At 60.1% G+C, this 27,494-nt stretch overlaps 2 protein-coding genes across 9 annotated transcripts in view; both read left to right on the top strand.

Annotated features, from left to right (window-relative positions):
* The window catches only part of GDPD5 (glycerophosphodiester phosphodiesterase domain containing 5), a 74,923-nt gene extending 62,999 nt beyond the window's left edge, over nt 1-11,924 (top strand). For 2 of the 5 annotated variants that reach the window (XM_051850908.2, XM_051850915.2), the window contains 10 exons: nt 6-151; nt 3,843-3,925; nt 4,439-4,589; nt 4,975-5,193; nt 5,801-5,958; nt 6,209-6,356; nt 7,253-7,335; nt 7,665-7,679; nt 9,560-9,672; nt 11,157-11,924. In XM_051850908.2, the coding sequence (XP_051706868.1) occupies nt 6-151; nt 3,843-3,925; nt 4,439-4,589; nt 4,975-5,193; nt 5,801-5,958; nt 6,209-6,356; nt 7,253-7,335; nt 7,665-7,679; nt 9,560-9,672; nt 11,157-11,308 (1,268 nt within the window). In that variant the 3' untranslated portion in view covers nt 11,309-11,924. The remainder of the gene's footprint in view (nt 1-5; nt 152-3,842; nt 3,926-4,438; nt 4,590-4,974; nt 5,194-5,800; nt 5,959-6,208; nt 6,357-7,252; nt 7,336-7,664; nt 7,680-9,559; nt 9,673-11,156) is intronic. The other 3 variants (XM_051850919.2, XM_051850925.2, XM_051850926.2) reach the window with 3 other exon arrangements.
* A 2,066-nt stretch (nt 11,925-13,990) lies between these two features.
* On the top strand, nt 13,991-24,305 carry KLHL35 (kelch like family member 35). 4 transcript variants are annotated; one of them, XM_017344657.3, is made up of 8 exons: nt 14,001-15,603; nt 17,365-17,429; nt 17,627-18,496; nt 19,345-19,529; nt 20,821-20,939; nt 21,504-21,692; nt 22,897-23,085; nt 23,990-24,305. In XM_017344657.3, exons 3-8 carry the CDS (start codon nt 17,631-17,633, stop codon nt 24,176-24,178), a joined length of 1,737 nt encoding a protein of 578 aa, XP_017200146.2. In that variant the 5' UTR covers nt 14,001-15,603; nt 17,365-17,429; nt 17,627-17,630; the 3' UTR covers nt 24,179-24,305. The 4 variants fall into 4 exon arrangements, with proteins under 4 accessions (XP_069931575.1, XP_017200146.2, XP_069931569.1 ...); XM_070075468.1 differs by lacking the exon at nt 17,365-17,429; XM_070075470.1 differs by lacking the exon at nt 14,001-15,603 and having other exon boundaries at nt 17,256-17,429.
* Nucleotides 24,306-27,494: the final 3,189 nt, after the last annotated feature.

Raw genomic sequence — 27,494 nt, 5'->3', positions numbered from 1 at the left:
CGCAGCCTCGCAGGCCACCATCCTCTGCGCCTTCCTCGCCGTGGTCTTTGTGCTCTACCTGGCCCCTCTCGCCATCTCCTCTCCCTGCATCATGGAGAAAAAGGACCTGGGCCCCAAGCCTGCCCTCATCGGCCACCGCGGGGCCCCCATGGTGAGTGCCCCCGAGGGTCCTCAGACCTGGTGGGCCGGGAGCGGCTGCCACTCTGGGGGAGGGGCTTGGTGGGAAATGGAGGTGATACGGGAGGCATAGCAATAGCCCCCGTCCCCAGCTGCGCATGGGAGAAGGTTGGTGAAAGACCCAGAAAGCCTGGATGGGAACAAATCTGAGGAGCCCTGAGGGTGTCTTCTACAAAGATTTAACTTAAAAAAATTTTTTTAAGAATTCTTACTTATTTGAAAGAGAGAGCGTGCTTCTATGCACTGGTCCACTCGCCAAATGCCCGCAATGTCAGGGTTGGACCAGGCTGAATCCAGGAACCCGGAACCCAACCTGGTCTCCCTCATGGGTGGCAGGGATCCGGGTACTTGAGCCACCACCTGCAGCTTCCTAGGGTGCGCATTAGCAGGAAGCTGGACTCGGAGCTGGGCCTCAAACCCTGGCACTCGGATGTGGGACGTCGGCATCACAGGCGGTGTCTGAGCCTCCTGCCCCTAAAAAAGATGTAACTTTAGGCTTTAGGCCTGTGCCCGACACTACCAAGCTTAGGGCTGGGAAGACTCAGAAAAGAGGGGGTGGGGCCTGGGGGTGGGGCCTGGGGCTACGCCCAGGCAGCAGGAGAACCTGCCGGGCTGGGGAGGGCAGGAGAGCCGGGGGCGGCCCAGGGCCGGGGGCTAAAGTGGGCAGGTGGGCCAGACTGAGTCGGAGAAAGAGGAAGCAAAGTCAGGGCCCTGGGCAGTCACTGGTGAGCCCCAGACCGAGCAGGAGAGGCTCCTGGCCAGCTGCAGCCAGCTGGGCCATTTGTGTCTTCTCTGTGGCTGGTTCTCTCTCCGTGTACCCTGTGGGGTGAGAAGCAGGAGCTAGAGTGAAGTCGGGACCAGGAATGCCTCACCCACAGGGGCCGTACCACCACGTCACCACCAGGAGGCGTGCGGGCCTTCCTGGGAGCACTGTCTCCCTGGGGCACGGTCCCGAAAGTCACTGTTGAGCACAACGGGGTCGTGCCACACCCTGGAGGTCTCCTCCACTGCACGCAGTGGGTGTCGGTGGGTGTTGTTATCCAGATGAGACTCCCAGGCGGGTACCCTGCTACTCTCCCACCAGCCCCCTCACCTCCCAGAGGTAGCCAGCCGGGCTCTGGATCTGGGGTCCGGTTTTGCTCCTTGCTGCCTGTTTCCGGGGGTCGCTGGTTGTCTCCAGACTGTGTTGTGGGTGTCGGGCGGGGGTGGGGGGGTGAGGCTGCCCTTCCAGGGCCTGCTCTGTGACTCATCCTCCCCGTGTCACCTGCTCTGGAGGCCAGGGGACGAGGGCAGTGTGCAGAGGCAGAGACAGGAGCAGGGGTGGGGAAGGAGCCCAGTGGCTCCAGCCCCGTCCTCTTTGCTAGGAAGGGAGCGAGCGGTGCAGGGACGATGGGTATCCTTCGTGCACTCCACGTAGCGACCTCGGATGTCTTGCCCATTTGCCGCTCTTGCCCGTCCGCCCCCTAGTTTCTCTGCTACCCTCCTGCAGAGATGCCTCTAGCACACAAGGCGTCCTTTCTAACAAGGTCACCACATTGCTCTTACACCGACAGTAACAGCAGCCCCGTGTTCCCCAGGTCCAACCCATAGCCAGCTGTCCTTTGCTGCCTTAGATACGCTTTTGTAGTTGGGTCGTCTGATGTCAGATCCAAGCGAGGTCCTCCATGCGCCCCTGGCTCCACAGTAGCCCGCTCCTGTTTCCCTCATGCCGTCTGTCTGTGAAGAAACTGGGCCGTTGCTCCTGGGACTTTCTCCCACCTTGCCTCTGGCTGCTTGTGGCTGTGTGGTTTTAAGGGGGAACAGGCAGGGCCCCCGTGGGTGTGGGTGTCCACACCTGTGCGTGTCTGCCTGTGGGGCTCTGCCTGCGGCCGGCCAGGCCACACCCACTGGAAGTACTGCCCCTGTGTGGATGTGTGGGGGCAGGATAGGGAGAGGCACTAAGCCCAGTGCTGGGACTCTAAGCACCACGTCCTGTATGTGATGACCACAGGCACACCCTCCTGACAACACAACCCCACCTGGACTTGCCTGGAGCAGGTAGAACTTGGGGTGGGGACTCAGACTTCAGCCCGTTATCCCTGCCCGCTTCTTGGGGACTGCTGGAGCCCCAAGTCTGGCTGGGGAGGGTAGGATTTCCCACACCTTTCCCCAGAAGGCTGGTATCTAACGCCGAGGGGCCTTCACTGTATGGAAGCTTCCAGAAAAGACTTCCCCTCCCTGACATCTTCACGGTCCCTTCTAAGCTTCTCTGGGTCCGTGTCAGGGGTGGATGGCTTCACTGGGCTGGAATACAGCAGGCCCATCCCCAGAGGGAGGAGAGAGGACCCTGCATTATAGAGACCAGCTCTGTGCCAGGCTCCGGGCCACAGTCTTTTTTAATTTTTTTAAGATTGATTTATTTGAAAGTCAGAGTTACACAGAGAGAGAAGGAAAACAGAGAGGTCTTCCACCACTGGTTCACTCCCCAGATGGCCACAATGACCAGAGATGTGCTGATCCGAAGCCAGGAGCTTCTTCTGGGTCTCCCACATGGATGCAGGGGCCCAAGGACTTGGGCCATCTTCCACTGCTTTCTCAGGCCACAGCAGAGAGCTGAATCAGAAGTGGAGCAGCCGGGACTCAAACTGGTGCTCATACGGGATGCCAGCACTACAGGCGGTGGCTTTACCTGCTATGCAGGTCTTCAGCCCCTGTTACCTCCCTTGTGAGACTCAGCACATCAGCCCCTTTTTTTCTAAAGAATCTGAGGCCCCGGGAAGACCCTTGGGAAGTGGCATTTCTCCTCCTCAGTCAGCCTGGAACCAGCTCCCCGTAAAGAAGGGGAGCACAGAGTAGTTGGGGAACAGCGTGGCCAGAGGGAGAGCCGGGAATGATCGGGTCCTGGGTGGGAGCTGCAGGGTCCTCCCTCTGTTCTCCATTGGCACCCTGGGTCCCAGCCCAAGCTTTGGTCTGGTGCTGCCCTCCAGTGGCCACAAAAGTATGACCAAGTCCTCAGAACCCGGAAGGGGACCTTAGAACCCCTGATCTTCTCCCAACCATAGGACATGGGGAAACTGAGGAGGACATGCAGACAGGGCACACGGCTAGTGACAGCAGAGCCAAGGCTGGAGCCAGAACCTTCTGATGTCATGGGGTTGCCACTACCATTTATTAAGCACTTTCTGTATTATCACGTGACGTTGAGAGGGGTTTTGATAACATGCCACAGAGAGGGAGCCAGTATTGTCATATGTGGATGAGGACAGGGGCCACCCCTTCTCATGCTCCAGGACCTCCACCTGACCGGGCTCACAGCATAACCAGAGGAACTCTGCATGCAGTCCAAGGCTGCTGGAGAGCCTGTGAAAGGCTGCCCCCAAGCCCCCACACCAAAGTCTAGCTCAGTGCCTGGAATGTGACAGCGACAGGCGGTGGTCACAGTACTGCTGAAGCAGCACAACCGTCAGGCACTTGTATGTGTCGGCTCCAGCCCCTGCCTCCCCTGCCCCAAGTGACCTGAGAGGAAGGCGCCATGCGGCAGAGGAATCCGAGTTCAGAGGAGCTGAGGGTGGCCCGTATCACACAGCTGCTTCACGGAGGGACTGGGAGCACAGAGGACCCTCCGCTGGCTGGGCAGGGGTCCCTCCGCTGAACCCCGGCTCTCCCCCGCTGCCCTCTGTCCCCAGCTGGCTCCAGAGCACACGCTGATGTCTTTTCGGAAGGCCCTGGAGCAGAAGCTGCATGGGCTGCAGGCTGACGTCACTATCAGGTAGGTGTAGGGGCGGGGACAGCACCTTGGGCCCCAACCTCCCCCACGCACAGCATCTGTGTCCCGGCTCCAGGGCCTCAGACACTGGAGGGGAAGCTTGGCTCAGCCGTGGCAGGGCAGGCGCCATGTTCCTGCCAGGGAACCTTGTGCCGAATCCCAGGCTATAGAAGGGAGGGAAGAACAGAGGCCCTTGGGTGGGGCTGGGGACTACGAGCCCAGCAACAGATGTGCTCGAAGGCAAAAACGTGGCTCCATGTGGTGGGACTCAGGCCCGCTCATGAGCCAGATGAGCAGGTACAGGTGCCTCCTTCTAGCCTCAGTTTCCCCATTCTCGGATGAGGTTTCACTGCAGTCCCCACCCCTAGCTCACCCTCACCCTTCAGGGTCCCCCGCCAGCCCTCCCACCCCCGTCTTCCCCATGCAGATGGGGAGCCTGCAGCCCAGAGGGCAGAGTGGGTGGGAGGGTGCAGGGCGACCCCTGGTGGGGGTGACCCAGCAGCCACCTCTCCACAGCCTGGACGGCGTGCCCTTCCTCATGCACGACACCTCCCTGCGACGCACCACCAACGTGGAGCAGGAGTTCCCGGAGCTCGCCCGCCGGCCGGCCGCCATGCTCAACTGGACCATCCTGCAGCGGCTCAACGCCGGCCAGTGGTTCCTGAAGGTCTGTTTGTGCTTGGCTCCAGCCCTGGCGTGGAGCACACAGCCAGGCTGGCCAGCAGCCGCCCCTGGGCCCTGGCACTGCTGTCCCGAGGCTGCCTCCCTCACTGGGGAAAGCTGCTGCTGCTGCTGCTGCTGGTCGCGGTCACGGTTAGAGTCGTGAACGCTGCAAAAGCCTGCCAGGGGAGGCGGGGGGCAGGCGCTGCCGGTGTCCTCCAAGCTGGTGACCCCTGGGGAAGCAGGGGTGAGGCATGAAGGAGGGCTCCGGGATGCTGCCAGATGCACCAGCAGCCCAGAGGGTTCCACGCTCGGTGGTCAGGAAGGCACGGGTGACCCCCCCGCCCCGAAAGGGCTGCTGACGTGGCTGTGCATGTCCTTGTCTCCGCCAGACGGACCCCTTCTGGACGGCCAGCTCCCTGTCGCCCTCTGACCAGAGGGAGGCCCAGAACCAGTCCATCTGCAGCCTGGCAGAGCTCCTGGAGCTGGCCAAGGGCAACGCCACACTGCTGCTCAACCTGCGGGAGCCGCCCCGGGAGCACCCGCACCGCGGCAGCTTCCTCAACGTCACGCTGGAGGCTGTGCTGCGCTCCGGCTTCCCCCAGCACCAGGTGAGGCCCGGCCCTGCCCCTCCCCGGGACTCAGTGCCATGCTTGTGGGACAACAGCCCACCTCACAGGCGCCTTGCACATTCCTTGGGACTAGAGGAATCGGACAGCCTCTTTTTTTTTTTTTTTTTTTTTAAGATTTATTTATTTGAAAGAGCTAGAGACAGGGAGAGACAGAGATCTTCTGCCCACTGGTTCACTCCCCAAGTGGCCTCAATAGCCAGGGCTGGGCCAGGTCAAAGCCAGGAGCTTCAGCTGGGTCTCCCACGTGGGTGCAGGGGCCCAAGCACTTGGGCCACATTCCGCTGCTTTCCCAGGCACATTTGCAGGAAGCTGGATCTAAAGTGAAGCAGCCGGGATGCAAGCAGCAAAGGAGGCGGCTTACCCACTGTACCACTGCGCTGGCCCCCAAACACCGATGCTTAACTGCAGCCTAGATGCTGTAGCCGCGTGCAGGGTCGTGTCCTGTCGTGACAACGGTTTGGAAGTGTCCCCTGACGATGACACTGGCACTCCACCTCTGCTACCCTGAGGGCTGCTGCGGGAGGGGAGGGGGCTCTCACACTCACCCTGCGGCGGGAAAGCTGAGGCTGCCGCTCTCTGCCCGCAGGTCCTGTGGCTGCCAAACAGGCAGCGGCCCCTCGTGCGCAAGCTGGCTCCCGGCTTCCAGCAGGCATCAGGCTCCAAGGAGGCCGTCGCCAGCTTGCGGAAAGGCCACATCCAGTGGCTGAACCTGCGCTACACTCAGGTGTCCCGCCAGGAGCTCAGGTGCCCGCCTACCCCCCAGGGAACCAAGACCGAGTCTCCCCCAGTCCTGCCACCCCGACACACAGCCAGGCAGAGGTTTGGAGACAGGAGGAGTTGGGAGCATTGAGCAGGCCTGGGTTTCTGTCCGAGCTTGGCCCTCTGGGAGCCGACACTCCTTCCTCCTGCACCAGCTAGGAGGGTGGCTGTGAAGGGGCCATGGGCCTCACAGGCCTCCTCAGGGGCTCAGAAGCAGCCTGTCGCCCGCCCCCAGGGACTACGCAGCCTGGAACCTGAGCGTGAACCTGTACACTGTCAACGCGCCCTGGCTCTTCTCCCTGCTGTGGTGTGCGGGGGTCCCGTCCGTCACCTCTGACAACGCCTACACCCTGTCCCAGGTGCCTTCCCCTCTTTGGATCATGGTGAGTTGGGAACGCTCTTAAAAATTTTTTGATTTATTTGAAAGGCAGGTAGAGCGCATACTTCTCTCTGCTGGTTCACTCCCCACACAGCTGCACCAGCTGGGGTGGGGCAGGATGAAGCCAGGAGCCTGGAACTCCATCCAGGTCTCCCCCATGGGTGGCAGGGACCCGAGTACTGGAGCCGTCACCTGCTGCTCCTCCAGGGTGTGCATTAGCAGGGAGCTGGATCAAAGGCAGAGGAGCCAGGACTTGAATTCTGAAACCGATACAGGATGTGGGCATCCCAAGTGGTGTGTCACCATGCCCGCCCTGAGCTGGGAGACTGCTGGGGGCAGGGGTCCCTGGTGAGGACTAGGGGTGGGGGAGTCCTCGCTGGCGTGGAATGAAGGGGAGAGCACTGGGAAAGGGAGCAGACTGAGGGGGCGGAGCCAAGAGGGGCTGGGATTCACCATGACCCCCTGCCAGCCCTGAAGACACCCTCCTCAGCTCTCCTGGGTTCAGGAGCCATGGCAGCGATGGGGCCGTGGGGGTCTGAGGCCACAGGGAGTTGAACAACAGAAGTGCCTGGTCCCCTGGCCCTCCCCTGTGGGCCTCAGCGGCCTGGGTGGCAGAGCCCACACCCTGCAGTGCTCCCATGGTGGCATGTGGTGCCACACGCGTCCCCTCCCACTCCCATGGCGTCTTTCCTCTGCTGGTCTTGCTAGAGCAGACCCTCAGGTTTCCTACGCAGAACCTCCTCCCGGGGCACTGGGCAGATGTCCCCTACCCTAATGCACACACTCAGCACATGTATTTACATCACATGTACACGTGCGCACACCTGCCCACATGCACAGTCTCCAGTCTGCCAAGGTCCTCCCTGCTGACTGGGGCTGGCCTGGGCCCTCTGTCCACAGCCGCCGGAAGAGTACTGCCTTCTGTGGGTGGCTGCTGACCTGGTCTCCTTCACGCTCATCGTGGGCATCTTCGTGCTCCAGAAGTGAGTGGCTCTGACCCTTCCTGGGCCTTCCCAAGGCGGGAGGGGGGACTCCTGGAGGCCCCAGGCTCGCCCTGCCCTGCCTCACTGTGTGGACTCGGGTGGGCTTTGCCCGGGCTTCTGATGGCCTGGCCAAGCTCCCACCAGTGCTCGGACCTCCTGTCCCCCACATACCCAAGGCCCGCAGCTGGGGTGTGGCTGTGGGAGAGGGCGGGGTGGCCAGGGGATGGGTTCTTGACTGACGTACTCTCTGTCCCATCCCGCTCTGATGGCGCATGTCCCTCCTCTCTTTCTCTCCACCCCTCTCTCTGCTGCACTCTGGCATCTCACAGCTATCACTTGATCAGGTAACTCTGGTGTGGTCTTCCTCCTCCTCTTCCTCCCTTCTTGCCACCCCCTCCTGCAGTCCCGTCTGAAACCATGTGGGGCTCAAGCCCTGCCTGGGTTCTCCTGGCCGCCGCCTCCCCTGCCTGCAGCCGCGCCGCAGTCCCCTGCTCTTCCCACCTCTCCCCACGTGGCTCTGCAGCCGGGGACCAGCGTTCTCATGGCAGGGTCCTGCCCGGGCCTCTCCCCCCACCCCCTGCACACTCACGGGGCCTCCACCCCCCACCTCGTGCAGACCCTGCCCAGTCTCTCTCTCCCCCCACCCCAGGCTCGCCTGCTCGTTCACTCTGTTTATTTCTCCACACGTTTATCTCTCTCTCACGTGTCTTCACTTTCTGTTTCTGCCTCACACCCCTGCTCCGCCTTTTCCCCCTCCCGCTGGGGAGGGCCCCACAGTGGCCGGGCTTCCTGTCCCGGATATGGCCCTCCTGGGTCAGGCAGATTCCTAAAGGACAAGCTCTGGCTGTGGGACGGGCCCAGCAAAGGGACCCTGAGCCAGCCCTGCTTTCTTCCCGGTGTCCACACTGCTGCCTGGCTGTGGCACAAGGTACAGCCCGGCCCGTGTCACCGTCTCCTGGGCAGCAGGCGCAGCCTGAGGGAGTAGGGAACCCTGGGGACCAGGCAGGGGGAGAAGGACCTCATTCTCCCATTGGCTCACGCAGCAGCTATGCGGGGACTTCCAAAAGTTCATGGAAATAGAATTAAAAGAGGAGTTTATTTTGCTACATTTTTTTTGAAATTCATGCATACAGGGGGTTTTTAAAAAATTCATGGAAAATACATGTTACAAAAGAAACTTTGCATGAATTTCAAATTTGTTGCACCAAAATGAACTTCTTTTAATTCCACACTTTCACAAACTTTTTGAAGCTCCCTGGTGCTCATCAGGTGCCTGTAAGGCAGGCGCTGGGGTTGGTGCTGGGGCCCCACGATGAGTGAGACACACGCTCAAGGACTCGTGGGGTGGCCGGCCCAGCCAGAGCACAGGCGCCTCCCTCATCTGTCAGCCCTGTCCACCCATCTACCTGCCTGTCCATCTGTCTGTCCATTTCTGCAGTTTGGTTTCTTAGGCAGTCTTGGCTCCTTCTGCCCACTCAAGCAGGGCTCAGTCCCACTGGGAGAAGGTGGGTAGGTTGCCACCTGCTCTTGATGGGGGAGGGGTGAGGTCCATGAAGCCTTCCGCCCAGACTCCAGGAAAAGTTCAGAGGCCCGGGATGTGGGGCTGATTTGGGGGTGCAGCAGCCACACAAACCATGCCCCAGGCTGGACACAGGGCCCGAGTCCTCCCCGGCCTGTGCCTGCATGCCAGCCCGGCCTTGACTCATTCCCCTACATCTCCCCCCAGAGCAGCAGACGACCTGACCCCAGGTCACTCTAACGCCCTTGCCTCATGAACTTGGAAGACCAGTTCTGAGCAAAGCTGTACCACCTGCCCTCACCTGCTCTCTTCCCTTCCTCTCCAGGGTTCCCCTCTGGCTTCACTCAGCCTGGCCATGAGGGTGGAGCTGTAGGTAACATCAGCTACCCCTGCTAGATGGGGGTGTACCCCAGGGCAGTTATGTCCACTAAGCTCCTCCACCCCCCAAAACTGCCCCATCCCAAGAGAGCCAAGTGTGTAACTGGGGCACCTGAGACAGAACCCACCAACCCCAAGCCATCTTCCTGCTCTAAGGTTCTGGAGCTAAGGCGGGGGCAGGAGAGCCCTGGCCGAGACTCAGGGCCCAGGTCTCAGTTTCTCCCTCTCGGCAGTGGGACGAGGTAGGTTCTGGAAGCAGAGCAGGCAGGATCCCTGCTCAGGGAAGGGGTGGGGAAGGACCTGATGCCCACGGGGCCATCTCTGCAGGTGGCGCCTGGGTGGCATACGGAGCTACAACCCTGAGCAGATCATGCTGAGTGCGGCGGTGCACAGGAGCAGCCGGGACGTCAGCATCATGAAGGAGAAGCTCATCTTCTCAGGTGCGGGGTCCATGGGGGGCTGAGGCCGCGCACATGCACAGCTATCAACTGTCAATCCCAGCCCCGAGTGGTGTCAGGGTCAGGCAGGGTGACGGGCAGGACTGGATGGGGGGAGGAGTCCCTTCTGAAGCCACCCCGTCTGCCAGGCTCACACACGCATCTCACAAGCATTGCTTTCCTCGCCTACTCACTGCCAGTCCTTGAAGACACGCCCGGTGTGCTGGAGGAGGCAGCAGTATAAACCAAGGCCTGGAAAGCTGGATGTCACCGAGCCCTCCCAGAAGGGGGGACTGGGGACAGAGGGTCACTGGGGCTCCCCGGGACGGTGAGGGAGGAAACATGAAGGATGGGGACAAGGAGCCTGTGTAGAGGGTTTGAGGTGAGGTCTGGGAGAGCAGAGGCAAGGACGGGTGTTCCAGGCAGGAGCAGCGCATGCTGAGACACCTGGCACCACTCCTAGGGCCGAGCCTCTGCTCTGTGCCCACTGCTCTGCCAGGCACTGGGCACACGGATGTCCTTAAGGTACTCTGGCCAGTAGGGGCCCAGGCAGCACTGTGGTTCTCCCTCCAAATGCCCACAACAGCCAGGCCTGGGCCAGGCTGAAGCCAGGAGCTGGGATCGCAATCTGGATCTCCCATGTGGGTGGCAGGGACCCAAGTAGCTGAGCCATCACCTGCCATCTCCCAGGCTGCAAATTAGCAGGAAACTGGAATTGGAAGTGGAGCCAGGACTAACCCAGGTTCTTCGAGATGCAGGCAGCCCAAGCAGTATCCCCTCCACTTTTTTTTTTTTAAGATTTTCATTTGTTTGAAAGGTAGAGTGACAGAGAGGGAGAGACACAGATCTACAGATCTTCTGTCTGCTGGTTTACTCCCCAAGTGGCCACAACATTCAGGGCTGGGTCAGGCTGAATTTAGGAGCCAGGGACTGCATACAGGTCTCCCACGTGGGTAACAGGTGCCCAGGCATTTGGCCATCTTCCACTGCTTCCCCAGGTGCATTAGCAGGGAGCTGGATTGGAAGCGGAGCAGCCAGGACTCAATATGGGAGTACCATACCAGCACTCATATAAGTGATTCTGATGTTGCAGGGAGGGGCTTAACCCAGTGAGCCACAGCAACAACCCCTGCACCCTCTGCACCAAAAGCCTCCCCAAGCCAGATTTTAAGACAGGGAGGTCACTCCCAAGGGGGTAGACAGGATGTGCAAAGGCCCTGAGGAGAGAAGACACGTGGGTGGCAAGCTCAGGAGGGTGCAGATGGTTTTCTGGGATTGGCAGGTGGAGTTGCAGGGCCAGTAAACAGTGGCAAGGTCAGGGGCTTCAGCAGAGACAGAGCAGGGCTGTGAATGGCAGGCCCAGTGGCTTCATCGGCCTCCCAGTGCATGACGGGAGTTGTTGTAGGCTGCCCTTCCCACCCTCGCTGTCAGTCATCATCGCGGACCCCCTCCCCACACTCACACACTGTCTGGCTCCCCCGGCCCAGCAGAGATCAGCGATGGCGTGGAGGTCTCCGACGAGCTCTCCGTGGGTTCAGACAACAGTTACGACATCTACACCGACAGCACTGCCACGTCTGTGGGCCCCCGAGGTGGGGGCAGCCGCGCCAAGACCCTCACGGACCGCAGCGGGCGTTAACGGAAGACCTGCCTGTCCCAGCCAAACACAGACACTGGGGGAACCCGGGAGAGCTGGCAGAAGCGTTTGGACTCCCAGTGCTCTGGGAGCCGGCTCCAGCCATGGCCTCTCCCCTGGTCAGACGACCTGCCTCTCAGATGCCCCGGCAGGCCTGGGGCTCCTCCTGGGAAGTGCGGGCCTGGGCTCCCTCCCTGCACCTAAGCCTGGACGCTCTGCTGGCTCAGCGGGCCACAGGCCCTCGTGGCAGTGGAGGAGAGGACGCCCACCTGTGCTCCCTCCGTGCGTCTGTCCTGTGCACACCACCAGGTGACTGACTCCTCTCACACATCCGGCCTCAAGGGCCTGGGCTGTGCCTCTGCCCTCCCATCAGGCTCAAAGCACAAGGAGGTTTGGTTCAGGAAGAAGGCCAGCCGCAGCGGTGGAGACATGCGTGCCCCCCCCCCCCACCGTCTCCGCCGGGCCCTGCCCCAGGAGCAGCCGGAGACGGCCAGTGGTGCAGAGACCCCACAGACTGGCCACAGCACACGGGCCACCTAGGGAAAGCGTGCCGGGCAGCAGGCCTGCGCTGGCAGGAGCCTGAGGGCGCCAGCTGAGACCATTAAAGCTGCCGTCTGGATGTGTGTTGTGTCTGCACTGTCAGCGGGTGGGCCTGGGGTTTACTCTGGGTCCTGTCACTTGGGGAGGTGGCAGGGGGCGGGGCCCCTACCTTGAAGCCAGGGAGTCCTCAGCGCCGGGCTTAGGAAGCAGCATCTGGGCATCGTGCACAGAAGACGCCCTGGAGAGGGAGAGGGAGAGGGAGTGCCTACGGCCACACAGCTCCAGAATCCCAGCCAGACCCTGGCTGCAGCTAGGAATGGCGCTGCAGATGGGGCGGGCTCCTGGGTCTGATGCAGGGGAGTGGGACGAGCAGGCCCCCTTGTGGCCACACAGAGGCAGGCTGAGCCAGAGATGCCACTTCCCCTAAGCAGGGTTTGCCTTTGACATCTCAGGACTTTGGACCTGACCCTGAGGCCCGCACCGTGGGGGGCACCTGAGCTGAAAGCCGTCTACAGGCCTGGGACCACAGGTGCCCCTTCCCCTCACTCAGTGCTGGGGCCTCTGCCGAGCCCCCGAGGTGTGTCCTGGAGGAGAAGCAGGGGCTGCCCCCTCATCCCAGCCTGTATTAAGCAAGTGCTGTGTGAGACCTACAGACGAAGTCATGGGGCCTTGCAGAAAGGGAGAAGAGCTGCCTCCGAGTGCTGGAGCCCACACTGGGCCCCACATTCACCTTGAGGGCTGGGGGGGCTCCCCGCTCCCCGCTCCCCTCCCCTGCTGCTGAACACCTGGCTGCCATCAGCTCCTGCCTCTCCCTGGACACGGGGCGGTGAGTGAGATCCAGAGCCGCAGAGTTGCTCTGCCCTCCTATGAAGCCTCTGGCTGAGGCCACTCCACATGGCACACACTTCCTGATGTCCCAGCAGCCCGCAGGAGCTACTCTCCTGCCAACAGGACCAGGGCCCAGGAGCCCAGCCCAGCCACGCTCCTGCCCACTTCCAGGAAGGCAAATCCCCTCACGGGCCCTGTGGTCAGCAGAGGCCTCAAGTGATGCAGCACCAGCCCAGACATGCCACTTGCTCACAACCCCCAGCCAGTTCAGCATCGCTGCGCCGCTTGACGCACAGGACGGTTAGTCCTTAGGGCCCCCCCAGCACAAAACACACAGATCCACACACAGACGGTCCATGGAGTCACATAAACTATGACACCAGGGTCCAGAGACACCCCTGCCACACACAGAAATGAACCATCAAAGACACACACCACCCATGGATGCACACACTACTGTGAAAACCAGGGTAGAGAAATACCCCTGCTACACACAGAAAAAAAAAGATTACACACACACACTTGGTCCATGGGTCCTCACACTACTGTGATACCCAGGGCCCAAGACACAGATCCCTGCCACACACAGAAATGAGCCATCACACACACGACCATGGATCCACACAGCACTGTGACACCCAGGGTCCAGAGACACAGACCCCTGCCACACACAGACATGAACAATCATACACATACACACACACACACAGGATCCATGGGTCCTCACACTGTTTCAGCCAGAGTCCAAAAAACACAGACCCCTGCCACACACAGAAATGAATCATCACACACACACCCCTGAACCACGGGCCTTCACACTACTGTGACACCCAAGAGTACAGAAACACAGACACCTGCCCTGCACAGAAATGTATCATCACAAAGACACACACACACTGTCCATGGGTCCTCACACTACTGTGAGACTTGGGGTGCACAGAAGCAGACCCCTGCCTGCCACACAGAAATGATCAGAAACACATACACGGCCGGCGCCATGGCTCAACAGGCTAATCCTCCACCTAGCGGCGCCGGCACACCAGGTTCTAGTCCCGGTCGGGGCGCCGGATTCTGTCCCGGTTGCCCCTCTTCCAGGCCAGCTCTCTGCTGTGGCCAGGGAGTGCAGTGGAGGATGGCCCAAGTGCTTGGGCCCTGCACCCCATGGGAGACCAGGAGAAGCACCTGGCTCCTGCCTTTGAATGAGCGCAGTGTGCCGGCCGCAGCACGCCGTCCGTGGCGGCCATTGGAGGGTGAACCAACGGCAAAGGAAGACCTTTCTCTCTCTCTCTCTCTCTCTCTCTCTCACTATCCACTGTGCCTGTCATAAAAAGAAACACACACACACACACACACACACACACAGCCCATGGGTCCTCACACTGTTTCATCCAGGGTCCAAAAACACAGACCCTTGCCACACAGAAATGAACCACCACAATGGCGTGTGCATACACACACACACAATCCATGGATGCACACAGTATTGTCAAATCCAGGATTCAAAGACACAGACCCCTGCCACACAGATATGAACCATCAAACACACACTGACCATGGAGCCACACATTACTGTGACAGGGTCCTGAGACACAGATTCCTGCCATACATAGAAAGGAACCATCTCTCTCTCTCTCCTCCCCCTCCCTCTCCCCCTCCCTCTCCCTCTCCCTCCCTCCCTCCCTCTCTCTCTCTCTCTCTCTCACACACACACACACACACACACAGGATCCATGGGTCCTCACACAACTGTGACACCCAAGGATACAGAGACACAGACACCTGCCCGACACAGAAATGTATCATCACACAGACACACACACACTTGGTCCATGAATCCTCACACTACTGTGACATACAGGGTCCAAAGGCAAGGACCCTGGCCACACACAGAAAGGAACCATCACACAGACACAGACACAGACACACACATAGTCCATGGGTCTTCACACTACTATGATATAAAGATCCCTGCCACATGCAGAATCGAATCTCGCACACACACAACACATATACTTGGTCCAGGGGTCCTCACATTACTGTGACACACAGAGTCCAAAGACACAGATCCTTCCTGCCCCACACAGAAAGAAACCATCTCTCACACTCACACGGTCCATGGATCCTCACACTACTGTGACATACAGGGTCCAGGCACACAGATCTGTGCCACACAAAGGAACCATCACACACACACACACACACACACACACACACGAGTCCATGGATCTCATGCTACTGTGACACAGACACCAACCCCACACAGAAATGATCTTACACACACACACACACACGCAGTTCATGGGTCCACAAACTACTGTGACACCCAGGGTCCAGACACACACCCCTGCCCCACAAGAAGTGAACCATAACACACACACACACACACACTCACAGGGTCATGTAAAGTTGCACCAGTACAGTGGGCAAGCAGGGTCACAGACACGGCGCGGAGCCTCACGGCGCCAGACGTGGGGAAACCACAACCGCTGACTGTGGCAGTCACATTCGTATCCACCCCAGGGCCCCACACCGCCCTGTCCCGTGCTCTCCCGCCCTCACAAGTAGCACCCTGCATGCTCACAACCACAGTCACACCCCAGCGTCACCCCATCCCAGGCCCATCAGCTCCCAGAGTTGTGCACACACAGTCCATCCCACCCGCACTCCCGCCACCTCCCTCCCTTACTCCCTCCTGGGGCTGGCCCAAGAGTGGAACAAAAGCCCAGCGTCCTCCTCTCCCCCCCTTCTCTCCTCTCCCCTCCCCCCTGGCGTCCAGCCCCTTTGTCCTCCCTCAGCTGAGCTGGAGCAGGAGTCTGGGCCAAGCACAGGCACATTAGAGCCTGGGCAGCCGGTGGGTGTGTGTGGCCGCCACAGACGGGAGTCCCTGGGAGAGCAACGGCTGCAGAGCACCTAGGAGAGGGCGTGGCCAGGTAAGTACAGGGCAGGGCTGTCCTGGCTGTGTGTCTAAGACAGGGGGGTGGGATGGTCTGGTTAACTTTTACAGGCTGAGCCTACGTCCTGATGCTAGGCTGCAGGTGCCTAGACTTAGCCATAACGGGAGGCTGTGGATTGAGCCCTACGTCAAGTCCTTACCTGCCATGCATCCCCACACACTGGGAATCCCCGCGGGGGAACACAGGCCTGGTGCCGCTGTGTCCACAGTGCCTGGGATAGCAGCAGAATGCTTGAGAAAGCACTGGCACACTTCCTGGGAGCACACTCCCTCCCTCCATCCCTGTAGGAGATCTCCATGGGGAGGGTCCTCCCCTTCACTGACCGACACCTGCCCTCCTGGTCTCAGCTCACCGTAGCTGTCCCTAGGACCAGCAAAGGACAGATGAGGGGAGTGGCCAGCATGCACTGATGACCCTGCTGACCTCACCTGGCTGGCCTCTGGCTGGCTGCTCCTAGGGACACCATCCCACCCCACCCCCAGCAAGAGGCAGCCAGGCCTGCAGAGCCTGGAGCCTGGTGGGCTGAGTGCAGCCCCTCCACCTGAACTCCTGAGTCCACCGGGGTCTCACTGCTTGTGCTGCTGCCTAGGGTAGCCCACCGGGCAGGATCTGGCCCCCAGGGGCAGCAGAGCAGCTGGGATCAGAAAGAGGGAGGGGCGAGGAGCAGAGCTGAGCCCCCTGGAGTAAGCCGCCTCCCATCCAGGAGGGGTGCGAGCAGAGGCTGCCCCAGTGAAACCGTGACCAACAGGGTGCATCCACCCACACCGCGCCTTGATCCCCGCTGCAAAGCCCGGAAGGGCAGGCTCCCTCTGTGTGCAACTCCTCATGACAAACTCTTTAAAAAAGGAGGTGTGGGTGGGGGGACGGGAGGGGCAGAGAAAACTCCTCAGGGTTGTGAGGGTCAAACGAATTCACATACACAAAAGCTACTAGCACACCGCGTGTGCTCCCTCTCACTTGAACAGCAACGACCGAAGGGGGTTAATCTCTGGGTGTGTTTTGTGCACCTAGCACTGGTCATCCATCTCACTTAACAGTCACACACTCGCCACACCCCTGTGGGCTCAGTGACGGGCCGCGCGAGGTGTGAGCTGCTCAGGTCCGCATTCCGTTTCTGTATGGGGCCTCCTTGAGGAGAACCAGAGAATGTGCTAGGGAAAGGCCAGCTGCCCTCAGCCTGCCGCTCAGCTCGGGCCCCTCCCTCGGGGCCTTGGCACAGGCTGCTCTCTCTGCTCCAGACATCTCCCCCCACTCCCTCGCTGCGCTTGGCTAATCGGATCCCTCCCCCAGGGACGCCTGCCCTGCCTCTCCTCCAACTGAGTTTACTGCCCCCTCTAAGAGCTCCCCTAAAATTCTGTACTTCCCCCACGGGGCCCCTGCCAAACTGTGAGCCCCGGGAAGGCAGGACCCATGACTGCCTTGTTCACTGCCTAGCACAGAAAAGCCTCTCATTTAAACACTTGCCTAACACGTTCACTCAACCCTGCGCAGGTGCTGAGCACCTACCCTAACAGGAACCTGTGCTGTTGAGGGTGTGGTCAGTAGCAATCAGAAAGCACCTGCGAAACATCTGACTCTCTCTCTCTCTCTCTCTCTCTCTCTCTCTCTCTCTCTCTCTCTCTCCCGACCCCCTCCCTGCTCAAGACCCGCAATACTGCCCACGCTTTTGTAAGTCGTTCCTGTAGGAGACTCTACTCAAATCTCCCTGTTTGAGCACATGCCATCTGTCCCCCGCAGATACTGATAGGAAAAACCTTAGCGAGTGCGAAGAACTGAACCTTGCGGCAGCTTTCTTTGGGCAGGTGAGGGAGAACGTGGGGCAGGCACCGCGGGGGCTAGGCCCTGGGGCGGGCGGGCAGGCGGGCGCGACAAGTTCAGGTGAGGGAAGTGCAGCTCACGTGCATGCGTGTGGACGCGGGGCGCCTCCAGCAGGGTCTCAAGACCCTCCCCAGCCCCCAGGACGGCGGACTTCCGGACCCTGTTTGTGCTCTCTCCCCAGAAGGATGCGGGAGCCCCGCGGGCCGGAGGAGTCGGCGTCCGGATGCACGGCCCCGTGCCTGGCGTCCTGCTACGCGCAGCGCGTGCTGCAGGCCCTCGACGCGTTCCGTCGGAGCGGCACCCTCACCGACGTGGTGCTGCGTGCCGGCGGCCGCGACTTCCCGTGCCACCGCGCCGCGCTCAGCGCGGGCAGCGCCTACTTTCACAGCCTGTTCGCCGCCGGGCGCCCGGAGCGAGGCCTGGCCCTCGTGCTCGTAGAAGCGCCGGGCGCGGAGCCTGCCGGGGCGGCGGCTGCGCTGGCCGTCGTGCTCGACTACGTGTACGGCGCGGGCGTGCGGCTGCGCGCCGAGGACGAGGCGGCCAACGTGCTGGCGCTGGCCGAGCGGCTGGGCGTGGAGGGCCTGCGCGACGTCTGCGCGCGCTTCCTCGAGGGCCGCCTGCGTGCGCACAACAGCCTGGCGCTGCGCCGCGTGGCCGCCGCCTTCTCGCTCGCGCCGCTGGCTGAGCGCTGCGGCCGCGTGCTGCGCCAGGCCTTCGCGGAGGTGGCGCGCCACGCCGACTTCCTGGAGCTGGCGCCGGATGAGGTGGCGGCGCTGCTGGCGGACCCCGCGCTGGGCGTGGCGCGCGAGGAGGCGGTGTTCGAGGCGGCCATGCGCTGGGTGCGCCACGACGCGCCGGCGCGCCGCGGGCAGCTGCGGCGCCTGCTGGAGCACGTGCGCCTGCCTCTGCTGGCGCCTGCCTACTTCGTGGAGAAGGTGGAGGCCGACGAGCTGCTCCAGGCCTGCGGCGAGTGTCGCCCGCTGCTGCTCGAGGCCCGCACTTGCTTCATCCTGGGCCGAGAGACAGGCTCGCTGCGGGCCCGGCCGCGCAGGTACGGCCGCTGCCCCTTGCCCCCCGCCCTTTGCCGTTGGCGTTGTCTCAGCCATCACTCCATCACCCTTCCGTTCACATGGTCGCACCTCTCGGTGCTGGGAATTCTGCCCTCGAGGAGTCAGCGGCCCGGGGTGGCGGGGGGAGTCTTGGGAGCTCATTCTTCTTGCCCACCCATCCGTCCGTAATCCTGATGCTGTGTGCACTCGGGAGCCATGGAGAAACGCTCTGCCCTCCCATCACAACTGCAGCTCACAGACCAGAGAGGGACAAAAGTAGGCGGGCGCATGGGGCAAATGAAAGAGGTGGCCCTGAATATGGCGTGGCACCCCCTGGGACAGAAGACAGGGACGCCATGTCTCGGCGTTGTGTGTCACGCCAAGCGCAGGACCTGGACGCAGAAGACGCTCGGTGGCAGTCCGAGGCATTAGGAAACCAGTGGCTAGCAGGGGTTGTGAGGGCGTCAGTAAGAGGGGAGAGGGACTTGCTGCTCTGATTCAATGGCGATGGCTGTAGGAGCTGGCCGTGGGAGGGAGCGAGCAGCGCCAGCGGTTGATTATGGCGATGAAGTGCGGGCTGGAGTCAGGCACACCTGGCAAGGGGGTCATCACCATGAGGATTCGGCCGGGCGATCGTCCTGGGTAAGGGTGGGCTCTGTGAAGGCTCTTTCTGCAACGTGGCGCTCAGCAGAATGCAGTGAGAACCAGTGACCCCTGCCCGGCCGCAGGAAGGCTGCAAGTGTCAGAGTCCATCGTGGGCTGGGGCGGGAGCAGCGTGGTGGCACAGAGGGTGAGGCAGGGCCGCGAGGTGGGCGTGGGCCAGCGGGCACTGGGCTTATCCTCGCCCCAGATTCATGGACCTAGCCGAAGTGATCGTGGTCGTCGGCGGTTGTGACCGCAAGGGTCTCTTGAAGCTGCCATTCGCTGACGCCTACCACCCAGAGAGCCGGCGCTGGACGCCGCTGCCCAGCTTGCCCGGCTATGCACGCTCCGAGTTCGCCACCTGCGCTCTCCGCAACGACGTCTACGTCTCAGGTGAGGGCGTGGCTCCAGGGGGTGGGGCTGCAGGCAGCTGGCTTTTCCCTCTTAGCCGTGATGACCTCGGGTCACCTTAGTGTTCACCGTCACTTCTGCTGGCCCAGCCTACAGCCTGCCGGACCTCAGGCTGAGCAGCTCCCATTCATTGCCTTTTAGTCCCCATGACAACCCCGTTATGTGATTCTACATTCTACAGGTGGGAGAACAGAGCCTGCCCTCCCTGAGATTCAGGCCCTAGAAACTTGGAGAATTAAAACACAGTGCTTGCTCCCCTGGAGGGGAGACGGACCTAGCTTTCCCATGAGGCTCTCGGGGTCCCCAGATGATCAGGGAACCTGGCCCGACTTTGTGGAAGGGCTCGACCCTGAAAGGTGGAGGGAGCAGCTTAGGTAAAGGTAGGAGGGCGGGTGTGTGCAGGAAGGAACCCCAGCCCCAGGGCTCTAGGGAGAAGGCAAGTCTCTTTGGGGGATGGGGGCATGATTCGAGGTCTGGGAAGGCTGTACTTGAGGTTGCAGTGAGCGGTGGGTGCCTGCGAAGGGTGAGGAACAGGAGAATACGTGGGGGAGGCCTCCGAGACCAGCCACACCACCCGTTAGCCCGTGGTGGCCTCTGAGGGACACAGCCTCTGCTGAATGCCACCAGGAAGGCCATCCCCCAGGCTGGTGCACTGTGCTCTGGACAGGCGGTGGTGAGCACTGGGTGAGGACTCTAGAGGGCAGAGGCCTGACACAGGAAGGAGAGGCTGCTCCTCACTGGGTCGGGGCTCAGGCTGAGTGGTGCCATCAGCATTGTCCCAGCATGCCTAGGGAGAGTCTAAGCCTGCACCCCAGTGTCTAAGCCCATAGGGCGGGGCCCAAAGCTCTGGTCATTCCTCCCCAAAGGCCTTGTGGTCTTCAGCTGTCTGTCCTGACTGCTGAGCCTCATGTGACTTTCCCGTATGGAGACTGGGGGGATGACGCCAGCACCGCACAGAGGAACATCACCCGGCCACCCTGCACACCCATCCCCACCTCCACCCACCTGTGCAGGCAGCTCTGCCTCCCTGGGTCCCCAGCACACTCCTGCAGCCTGCCACGGTACCCTTTGTACTTCCAGCTTTAGCGCAGTGCCCTCATCCCTGCTTCCCTGTGCACGGGGCCTGGCCGGCCAGTGCAGGCACCAGCCACGAGCAGCAACTTCTTGCTGAAACTGTCAGGCCTCTCCCCTGAGCCCTAACCCAGCCCTCCTCTTTGGGGGTGCTGGCAACATGAAGAGGGCCCTGGGGCTACAGCTGCTTCTCTCACCCTAGGAGGCCACATCAACAGCCGTGATGTGTGGATGTTTAGCTCCCATCTGCACACCTGGATCAAGGTAGCCTCGCTGCACAAGGGCAGGTGGAGGCACAAGATGGCGGTCGTGCAGGGGCAGGTAGGGACGTGCAGCCACTGCCCCAGAACAGATCTGTGCGTGCCCTGGGGAAGTCCCTCTAAGGCCACCTCTTTGTAAGAAGGGTTCCAGGGCCCCAAAAGGAAAAGGGACTTTCCCAAGGTCACAGGTAGTAATAGCAATTACTGTGACAGTACAGCCTCATTGTCCAGGGTGTGAGCTCTGGGGCCAGATGGTCTGGGTTTGAATCTTGACTCTGCCACTTAAGACAAAAAAATCTCTAATTTGCAAACTGCATCAAAAACTCATAACTGCAAATAAAGTGCTTCTTAGGATTTATTAAACAGACAAACCCTTAATAAACTACCTGCTATTACCAAGTAGCGTGGCACCAGGTGTTTTATGGATCTAATCTGCATTCAGTGCTTATCGCAGAGAAAGGTCTCCTTATCTGTGGTCAACCAGAGGAACTGGCTCAAGGAGGTGGTGGCAGCGCTGAGATGCCCCCTGCAGGCTTGGTTTGGTCCCAGAGCTGGGGTGGGCACAGTTTCTACAATCAGACTGAAGACCTGACCTCTGTGCCCCCGCGGGTGTCCCCACTCACAGCTGTTTGCGGTGGGCGGCTTCGACGGCCTGCAGCGCCTGCGCAGTGTAGAGCGCTATGACCCCTTCTCCAACACCTGGGCAGCCGCTGCGCCCCTCCCAGAGGCCGTGAGCTCTGCGGCAGTGGCGCCCTGCGCGGGCCAACTCTACGTGATCGGGGGCGCCGGGCAGGACGGCGTGAACACAGACAAGGTGGGCACTGGCCTGGAGGTGCACAGAAGGCTTAGAGACGGCAGCAAGTCTGCACCTGCCATGTGCCAGGTAGTGCCATGTGCCAGGTTCAGAGCTGGGCGAGTTCCTTGTTCCTTCCCTCACTTAACCCCATCAGTAGCCCTGGAGTTGCCCCATGTTTTAGGCAAGGAAATAAATTCTGGAAAATAAGCCCACAGTTACAAACGGTAGCTCAGCAGCACACCTGGATTCAGATATCCTGGCTGGTGCCCTGTGGGTTTCCTGGATGTAGACAATGAAGTGAGGATTAACGAATGAGCACACTGCATGTGCCTAGCACTTCATAGCCCTGGCTGACAACGTATGCAGGACAGTCCACTGGCTGGCTCCACCACAGTCTACTCGTCTCATTCTCCACTGCTGGATACTGAGGCTTTCTGGGTCATCCTCACCCCCACCACCTCCCACTGTGGCCTCCCAGGCCTGTTATCCTGGGATCAGACTCTTTCCCCAGTCGGGCTCCCTCCCCCTCCTCATTCCCTGACCCCATTCTCCAGCAGTCCTGCCTGCAGCCAGATGAGGGGGTGGGGAAATGCCATCAGCACTGTTTTGTTTATGACTGCTAGGAAACAGGGAAACGAACGCGGCAAAGGGGGTTGGCAGCTAGGTACAATTATGCATCCTCAAATTACTTGGGCATCAAAAACACCCAGGGGCCTGAGCCCCGTGGACAGCCAGAGTTAGTGGGCTGCGAGATACTGCAGCTGGCACCTTGTCACAGCCTCAGTGCACCGGGACCACCGAGGAGGGTTGACCGTGTGTACAGCCAGGAACGCACCTCCGTGGGGCTGCTGCGAGGACCCTGCATGCACCCATGCATGCAATCCCTCCACCTCCTGGGACACGTATCCCTCCCTGCCTGCTGGGATGAGCTCATACTGTTCCCCATCAAAGGCGAGACCAGCCCTGCAGTGGGGAGGGCAGGAAGGGAGAGCCCAGAGAAAGCTTCCAGGGTGGGGCACTGAGCTTCCCACAAAGGGAGGCTGGGGGAGGGGGACAGAGCACAGAAGTGTAGAGAGCACTCGGGACCTCCTCTGCCCTTCAGCCCAGCTCAGGCCTGGCAGACGCTGGCAGGTGTGGTACTGAATGGGTGTCCCGGGGACAAGGGCAGGGAGTAGGTAGTGGGGACAGAGGCTTCACTGCTGCCACCCACCCCACTCCTCAGGTGCAGTGCTTTGACCTCAGAGAGGACCGGTGGAGCCTGCGGTCACCAGCGCCTTTCTCACAGCGGTGCCTCGCCGCCGTGTCCCTGGAGGATACCATCTATGTGGTGGGCGGCCTCATGAGCAAAATCTTCGCCTACAACCCTGGCACCGATGCCTGGGGAGAGGCTGCAGCTCTCCCCAGCCCCGTGGTAAGTGGAAGCTCTGGGGATACAGGCCCCGTTCAGGAGAGTGAACCCACTCCCAAAGCCCTGGGCTCACAGCCAGTCACACGACTCCCTGCTGGGTGCTTTTACAGGGTTCTCTAACTTTGTCCTCACAATGATCATCACCCTAGCATTTCACAGATTAGGAGAAAGCCTCAAGGAGGTTGGCCCATGGCCACCTTAGGCCATGTTGGGGCAGAGCCGAGAAACCTGGTCCCAGTGCTGTCAGCTGGACTGGGGAGGGGGGTCTCGTTTCCATGATCCTGAGTTCTCCACTGCCCTAAGGCTACCAGCTGGTAGCCTACTCTGCATGTTGCGGTGGGGGGGGGGGGGGGGGAGGCATGGAGCTGCTCCATTCTCCTGCTCCAGCGGGTATGAGAGAGGGGAGGCCCACATCCTGGAAACTCCTCCACCTTCAGTCCCTGTCCCCCAAAACTTGAGAGAGGCTGCATACTGGCGTGGAAGGACCGGGGTCCCTGCCAGCCCTGACCTGCAGTGATCGTAAGGCCTGGCACCTCTGGCTTCTCTAAGTCCAAGAGCCGGGCTGCTGGTGGTGACTACTGTTAGTGTGCTCTGGGAATTCAGGCACCAGCAGAATGTGAGACCCCGTCGAGTGGGGAGGGCATCCTGTGAAGAAGGTACTGCCATTCTTCTCACCTCCCACGTGACGAGCCCAAGACACAGAGAGGTCAAGGGACAGGGCTCAGGCCATTCACTGAGGAAGGGTCCAGCCACACCTTGAACTGTTCTGTCCTGCCTCCTGCCCCTGTGCCAGCCAGGCTGCCTGTTTCACAGTCTGCAGATCAAGGTTCTCTTACCTGGCCTGGCCAGGGAGGGACAGGAGGAGCCCCAGGTTTGGGACTGAGTTTGGACTTTGTTTGTCCCCCAGGAGAGCTGTGGCCTGACTGTGTGTGACGGGAAGGTCCACATCCTTGGCGGACGGGATGATCGCGGGGAAAGCACCGACAGAGTCTTCACCTTTGACCCCAGCAGTGGACAGGTGGAGGCCCAGCCAGCCCTGCAGCGCTGCACCAGTTCCCACGGCTGTGTCACCATCGTCCAGAGCCTGAGCAGGTGACTCAGGCCGGGACAGCCCAAGCCGGGAGGTAGAGAGGCAGCACCACTCTGCGCCCCTCCCGACACTGCCCTGTAAATAGCCCCTTAGTGCCCTTTTTTGTAGAAATAAAACCTCGCTCAAAGGTTTAGTCTGTGTTCTAGCTTGAACCGGTTCTGCCTGGAAAAGCAGCCCCAAGCTCTGCTGCCTGTTTTTGCTCCGTACAAGGCACTTCCTGTCTCCATCTGTCTGGGCTGCTGCAGCAGACAGGAATTTACTTCCCAGTCCTAGAAGCTTCTTGGGACGTCTGATATGAAGGCGCCTGCAGATCTGTCATCCGGTGAGGGCTCTCTGCACCCCAGGTGCTGCTTTCTCCCTGTGGCCCCACCTGGTGGGAGGGGCCAGGGCAGCACCCTTCAACCTCATTTCTAAGGGCACCACTTCACCCTCACTTCCCTCAGGGCCCCACCTCTTCATACTGTCACACTGGGCGTGAGGTTCCAGCAGGTGAATCTCGGAGGGCGAGCACCAGCATTCAGTCTGAGGGACGCCCTTCACTTCACCTGGTGTGCTACTGCAGTAACAGCATGGCAGAGGGCTTTAACAGGAACACTGTTTAGGCAGAAAGAGAAAGAAACAGCTCAAGAATGAATATCTTTGCTCCTTCCAGCTAGGTTAAGAAATCAGTAGTAACAGATGCCTCCGTGGTCCCATCTTCCGCACCCATCTCTTCCCCTCTCTTCGCAGAGATAACCACTGTGTGGGTTTTGGGAGGGTCGGCCCTTTTTGTTTCCCTTGCCATGAGCTCGTTCCTCTGTGTTCTACAGATGAGGACCTGCCTTACAACAGTGACAAGAACCGCCCACATTCGCTGCTGGTCTGGTCAAGACAGTCTCTTTCTCAACTGTCCTCTCCAATTCAAACACCTGGCAATGACAGATAGGCTTAAACCAGAAAACTAGACAGAGGCACAGGCTTAGAAACGAGCAAACACAAGGGCCAGAAATGACAGCGCCGCACAGCACTGCGGAAGGCTGACATGCGAACTCAGGTTCACTCTGGGATTCCAACCAGGCCCCCTGCTAGAAGCCAGGCCAAGGTGGGACCCCCTCCCCATGGAAGAAGCTGAAGCAGCACAACAACAAACTGGTGGACCCTGAGCAGCCATGGAGTTGAGGCTCACAGCAAACTGCAGGCCCCGGGGTGTAGGCTGCCAGAGCCACAGGCCTCCGAGAACCCAGCCACCTGGCTCTGATTTCATGTATTCAGTGGTGGGTCTTGTTCTGGGTGCACCGCAGGCACAGCAATGAAGCTGACACCTTTCCTGCCTTAAGGGACAACCTTTAGGTATGTCAGGGGAGACCTGAGCTGTCACACATGAAGGCCTGCCTTATGCTGGGTGACAGAAAAGAGGCAGCAGATAAAGGGCAGAAGGAAAGAGTGGACTACTCCAGGCTCGGGCTATCAGGTGAGCCCAGGCATAGTGCAGGAAAGGACATGGGCACACGGAAGTGTCTCGGTGAGACGCCCATGTCCCCACAAAGAAACTTGCTCCTACTTGTGGCCTGGGTAGACAAGCAATATGGAGCCGCCTTTCGTTTGACAGAGGCGTTACCCTGGGCAGGGCATCCAGGCCACTCCCCTCCCCCTGCTGCCATTATCAGCTGTGTCCAGATGGCCAGAGCATCCCTAATCTGGGATAATCAGGTGGTTGGAGCTCAGCTGGGACCCGGGCCTTTGTGCCAGGCTGTGATGGGCCAGCCCCAGCTGGAGAGACCCTGCAGACCAGGCCCTGGGGCTTTGTGAGACGGGGAGGGTTGTGGGGCTGACCCTGTGCAAGGGACGAAGATGGGAGGAGCAGATGATAACTCCTCTTCAAAAGGCAATCCATGTGCAAATGAAGGAGAGCCCACAGATGGGCCTGGCTGGCTCCTCCATGCTCAGCCTCACAGAATCTGTCTCCGGTGCCTTTGTTCCCCACCTCTCCTCCTTGGAGCCCACCCCAACCTACCCAGCAGCTTCGTGTTGCTGCAGCCACACCAGGTGCTTACAGTGCCCTGGGGAATCTTTCTGTCTGTTGGGACTCTGGCTGCTGCTTTCCCCACACAAATGAGGAAATGGAGACTAAAGGGCCGCACAGGGAGGTGCCTAAAGTTACTGAGCTGGGGAGGGGCAGCATAGCCAGGATTCCAGCCCGGGTCTAGTGCTCTCCAAAGTCCACTCCACTACACAGCCTGTCTAAGGCTCCACTAACCTGACACAGCATGGTGCATGTAGCAGCACAGGGCTGATGTCATGCCCACCCTGGGAAATCCCAGCCTGCTATGAGATGCAGGGAGACATGGATCATGTCCTTGATGAGTGAGGATCACAGGAAAACAAGCAAAGGTGACATCCACGTGTTCTCATCTCCCAGGACTGCTGTTAAGAGTGTCTATGTAAGCAGAGGGACCACTGCATTTCAGACCCCGCAGGGCAGCCTCCTGTAGGGAGGGGCAGCTACCCAGGCCACAAGTTGTAAGCACTAACCCCTCAGCCACGCAGGCCCACCATGTCTCCCCATGAGAGCAGAAAGGCTTGTCTCAGGCTGTGTGAAACAGTAGATGCCACTGGACCTTGAGTGAGCTTTTAGGTTTCTCTGAGCAGTTCTAGCTGTGAGGACTGGTATTTTACATTCTATTTTTTAGTCGTCTTCCAAAGGATAACACAATTTACTTAAAACAGACTGAAAGCTGGCGCCACGGCTCACTAGGCTAATCCTCCACCTGTGGTGCTGGTACTCCGGGTTCTAGTCCCAGTTGCTCCTCTTCCAGTCCAGCTCTCTGCTGTGGCCCTGAAGGGCAGTGAAGGATGGCCCAAGTGCTTGGGCCCTGCACCCACATGGGAGACCAGGAGGAAGCGCCTGGCTCCTGGCTTCGGATCGGGGCAGCGCACCAGCCGTAGCAACCACTTGGGGAGTGAACCAAAGGAAGGAAGACCTTTCTCTCTGTCTCTCTCTCTCTCACTAACTCTGCCTGTCAAAAAAAAAAAAAAAAAAGAAAGAAAGAAAAAAAATAAAACATAAAAAAAAAAAAAAAACAGACAAATTCATCCTATCTTGAGGTTGCCACATGGGGTCATTCCTAGCACTTTGAAAAAAAAAAAAAGGGCCAGTGCTATGGCGTAGTGAGCAAAGCCGCTGCATGCAGTGCCAGTATCCCATATGGGCGCTGGTTCCAGTCCCGGCTGTTCCACTTCTGATCCACCTCTCTGCTATGGCCTGGGAAAGCAGTAGAAGATGGCCCAAGTCCTTGGGCCCCTGCACCCATGTTGGAGACCCAGAAAAAGCTCCTGGCTTCAT

Source organism: Oryctolagus cuniculus, chromosome 1, assembly GCF_964237555.1.
Source record: "Oryctolagus cuniculus chromosome 1, mOryCun1.1, whole genome shotgun sequence".
NCBI classification, from domain to species: Eukaryota; Metazoa; Chordata; class Mammalia; order Lagomorpha; family Leporidae; genus Oryctolagus; species Oryctolagus cuniculus.
The sequence above is the reverse complement of the archived record's forward strand: the minus strand, read 5'-3'. Positions and strand labels throughout refer to the sequence as shown.

Coding starts and splice junctions, on each gene's coding strand:
- KLHL35 (XM_070075468.1), top strand. CDS start 17,631: ATGCGGGAGCCCCGCGGGCCGGAGGAGTCGGCGTCCGGATGCACGGCC. Junction 18,497..19,344: donor CTGCGGGCCCGGCCGCGCAG/GTACGGCCGCTG, acceptor TCCTCGCCCCAG/ATTCATGGACCTAGCCGAAG. Junction 19,530..20,820: donor CAACGACGTCTACGTCTCAG/GTGAGGGCGTGG, acceptor CTCTCACCCTAG/GAGGCCACATCAACAGCCGT.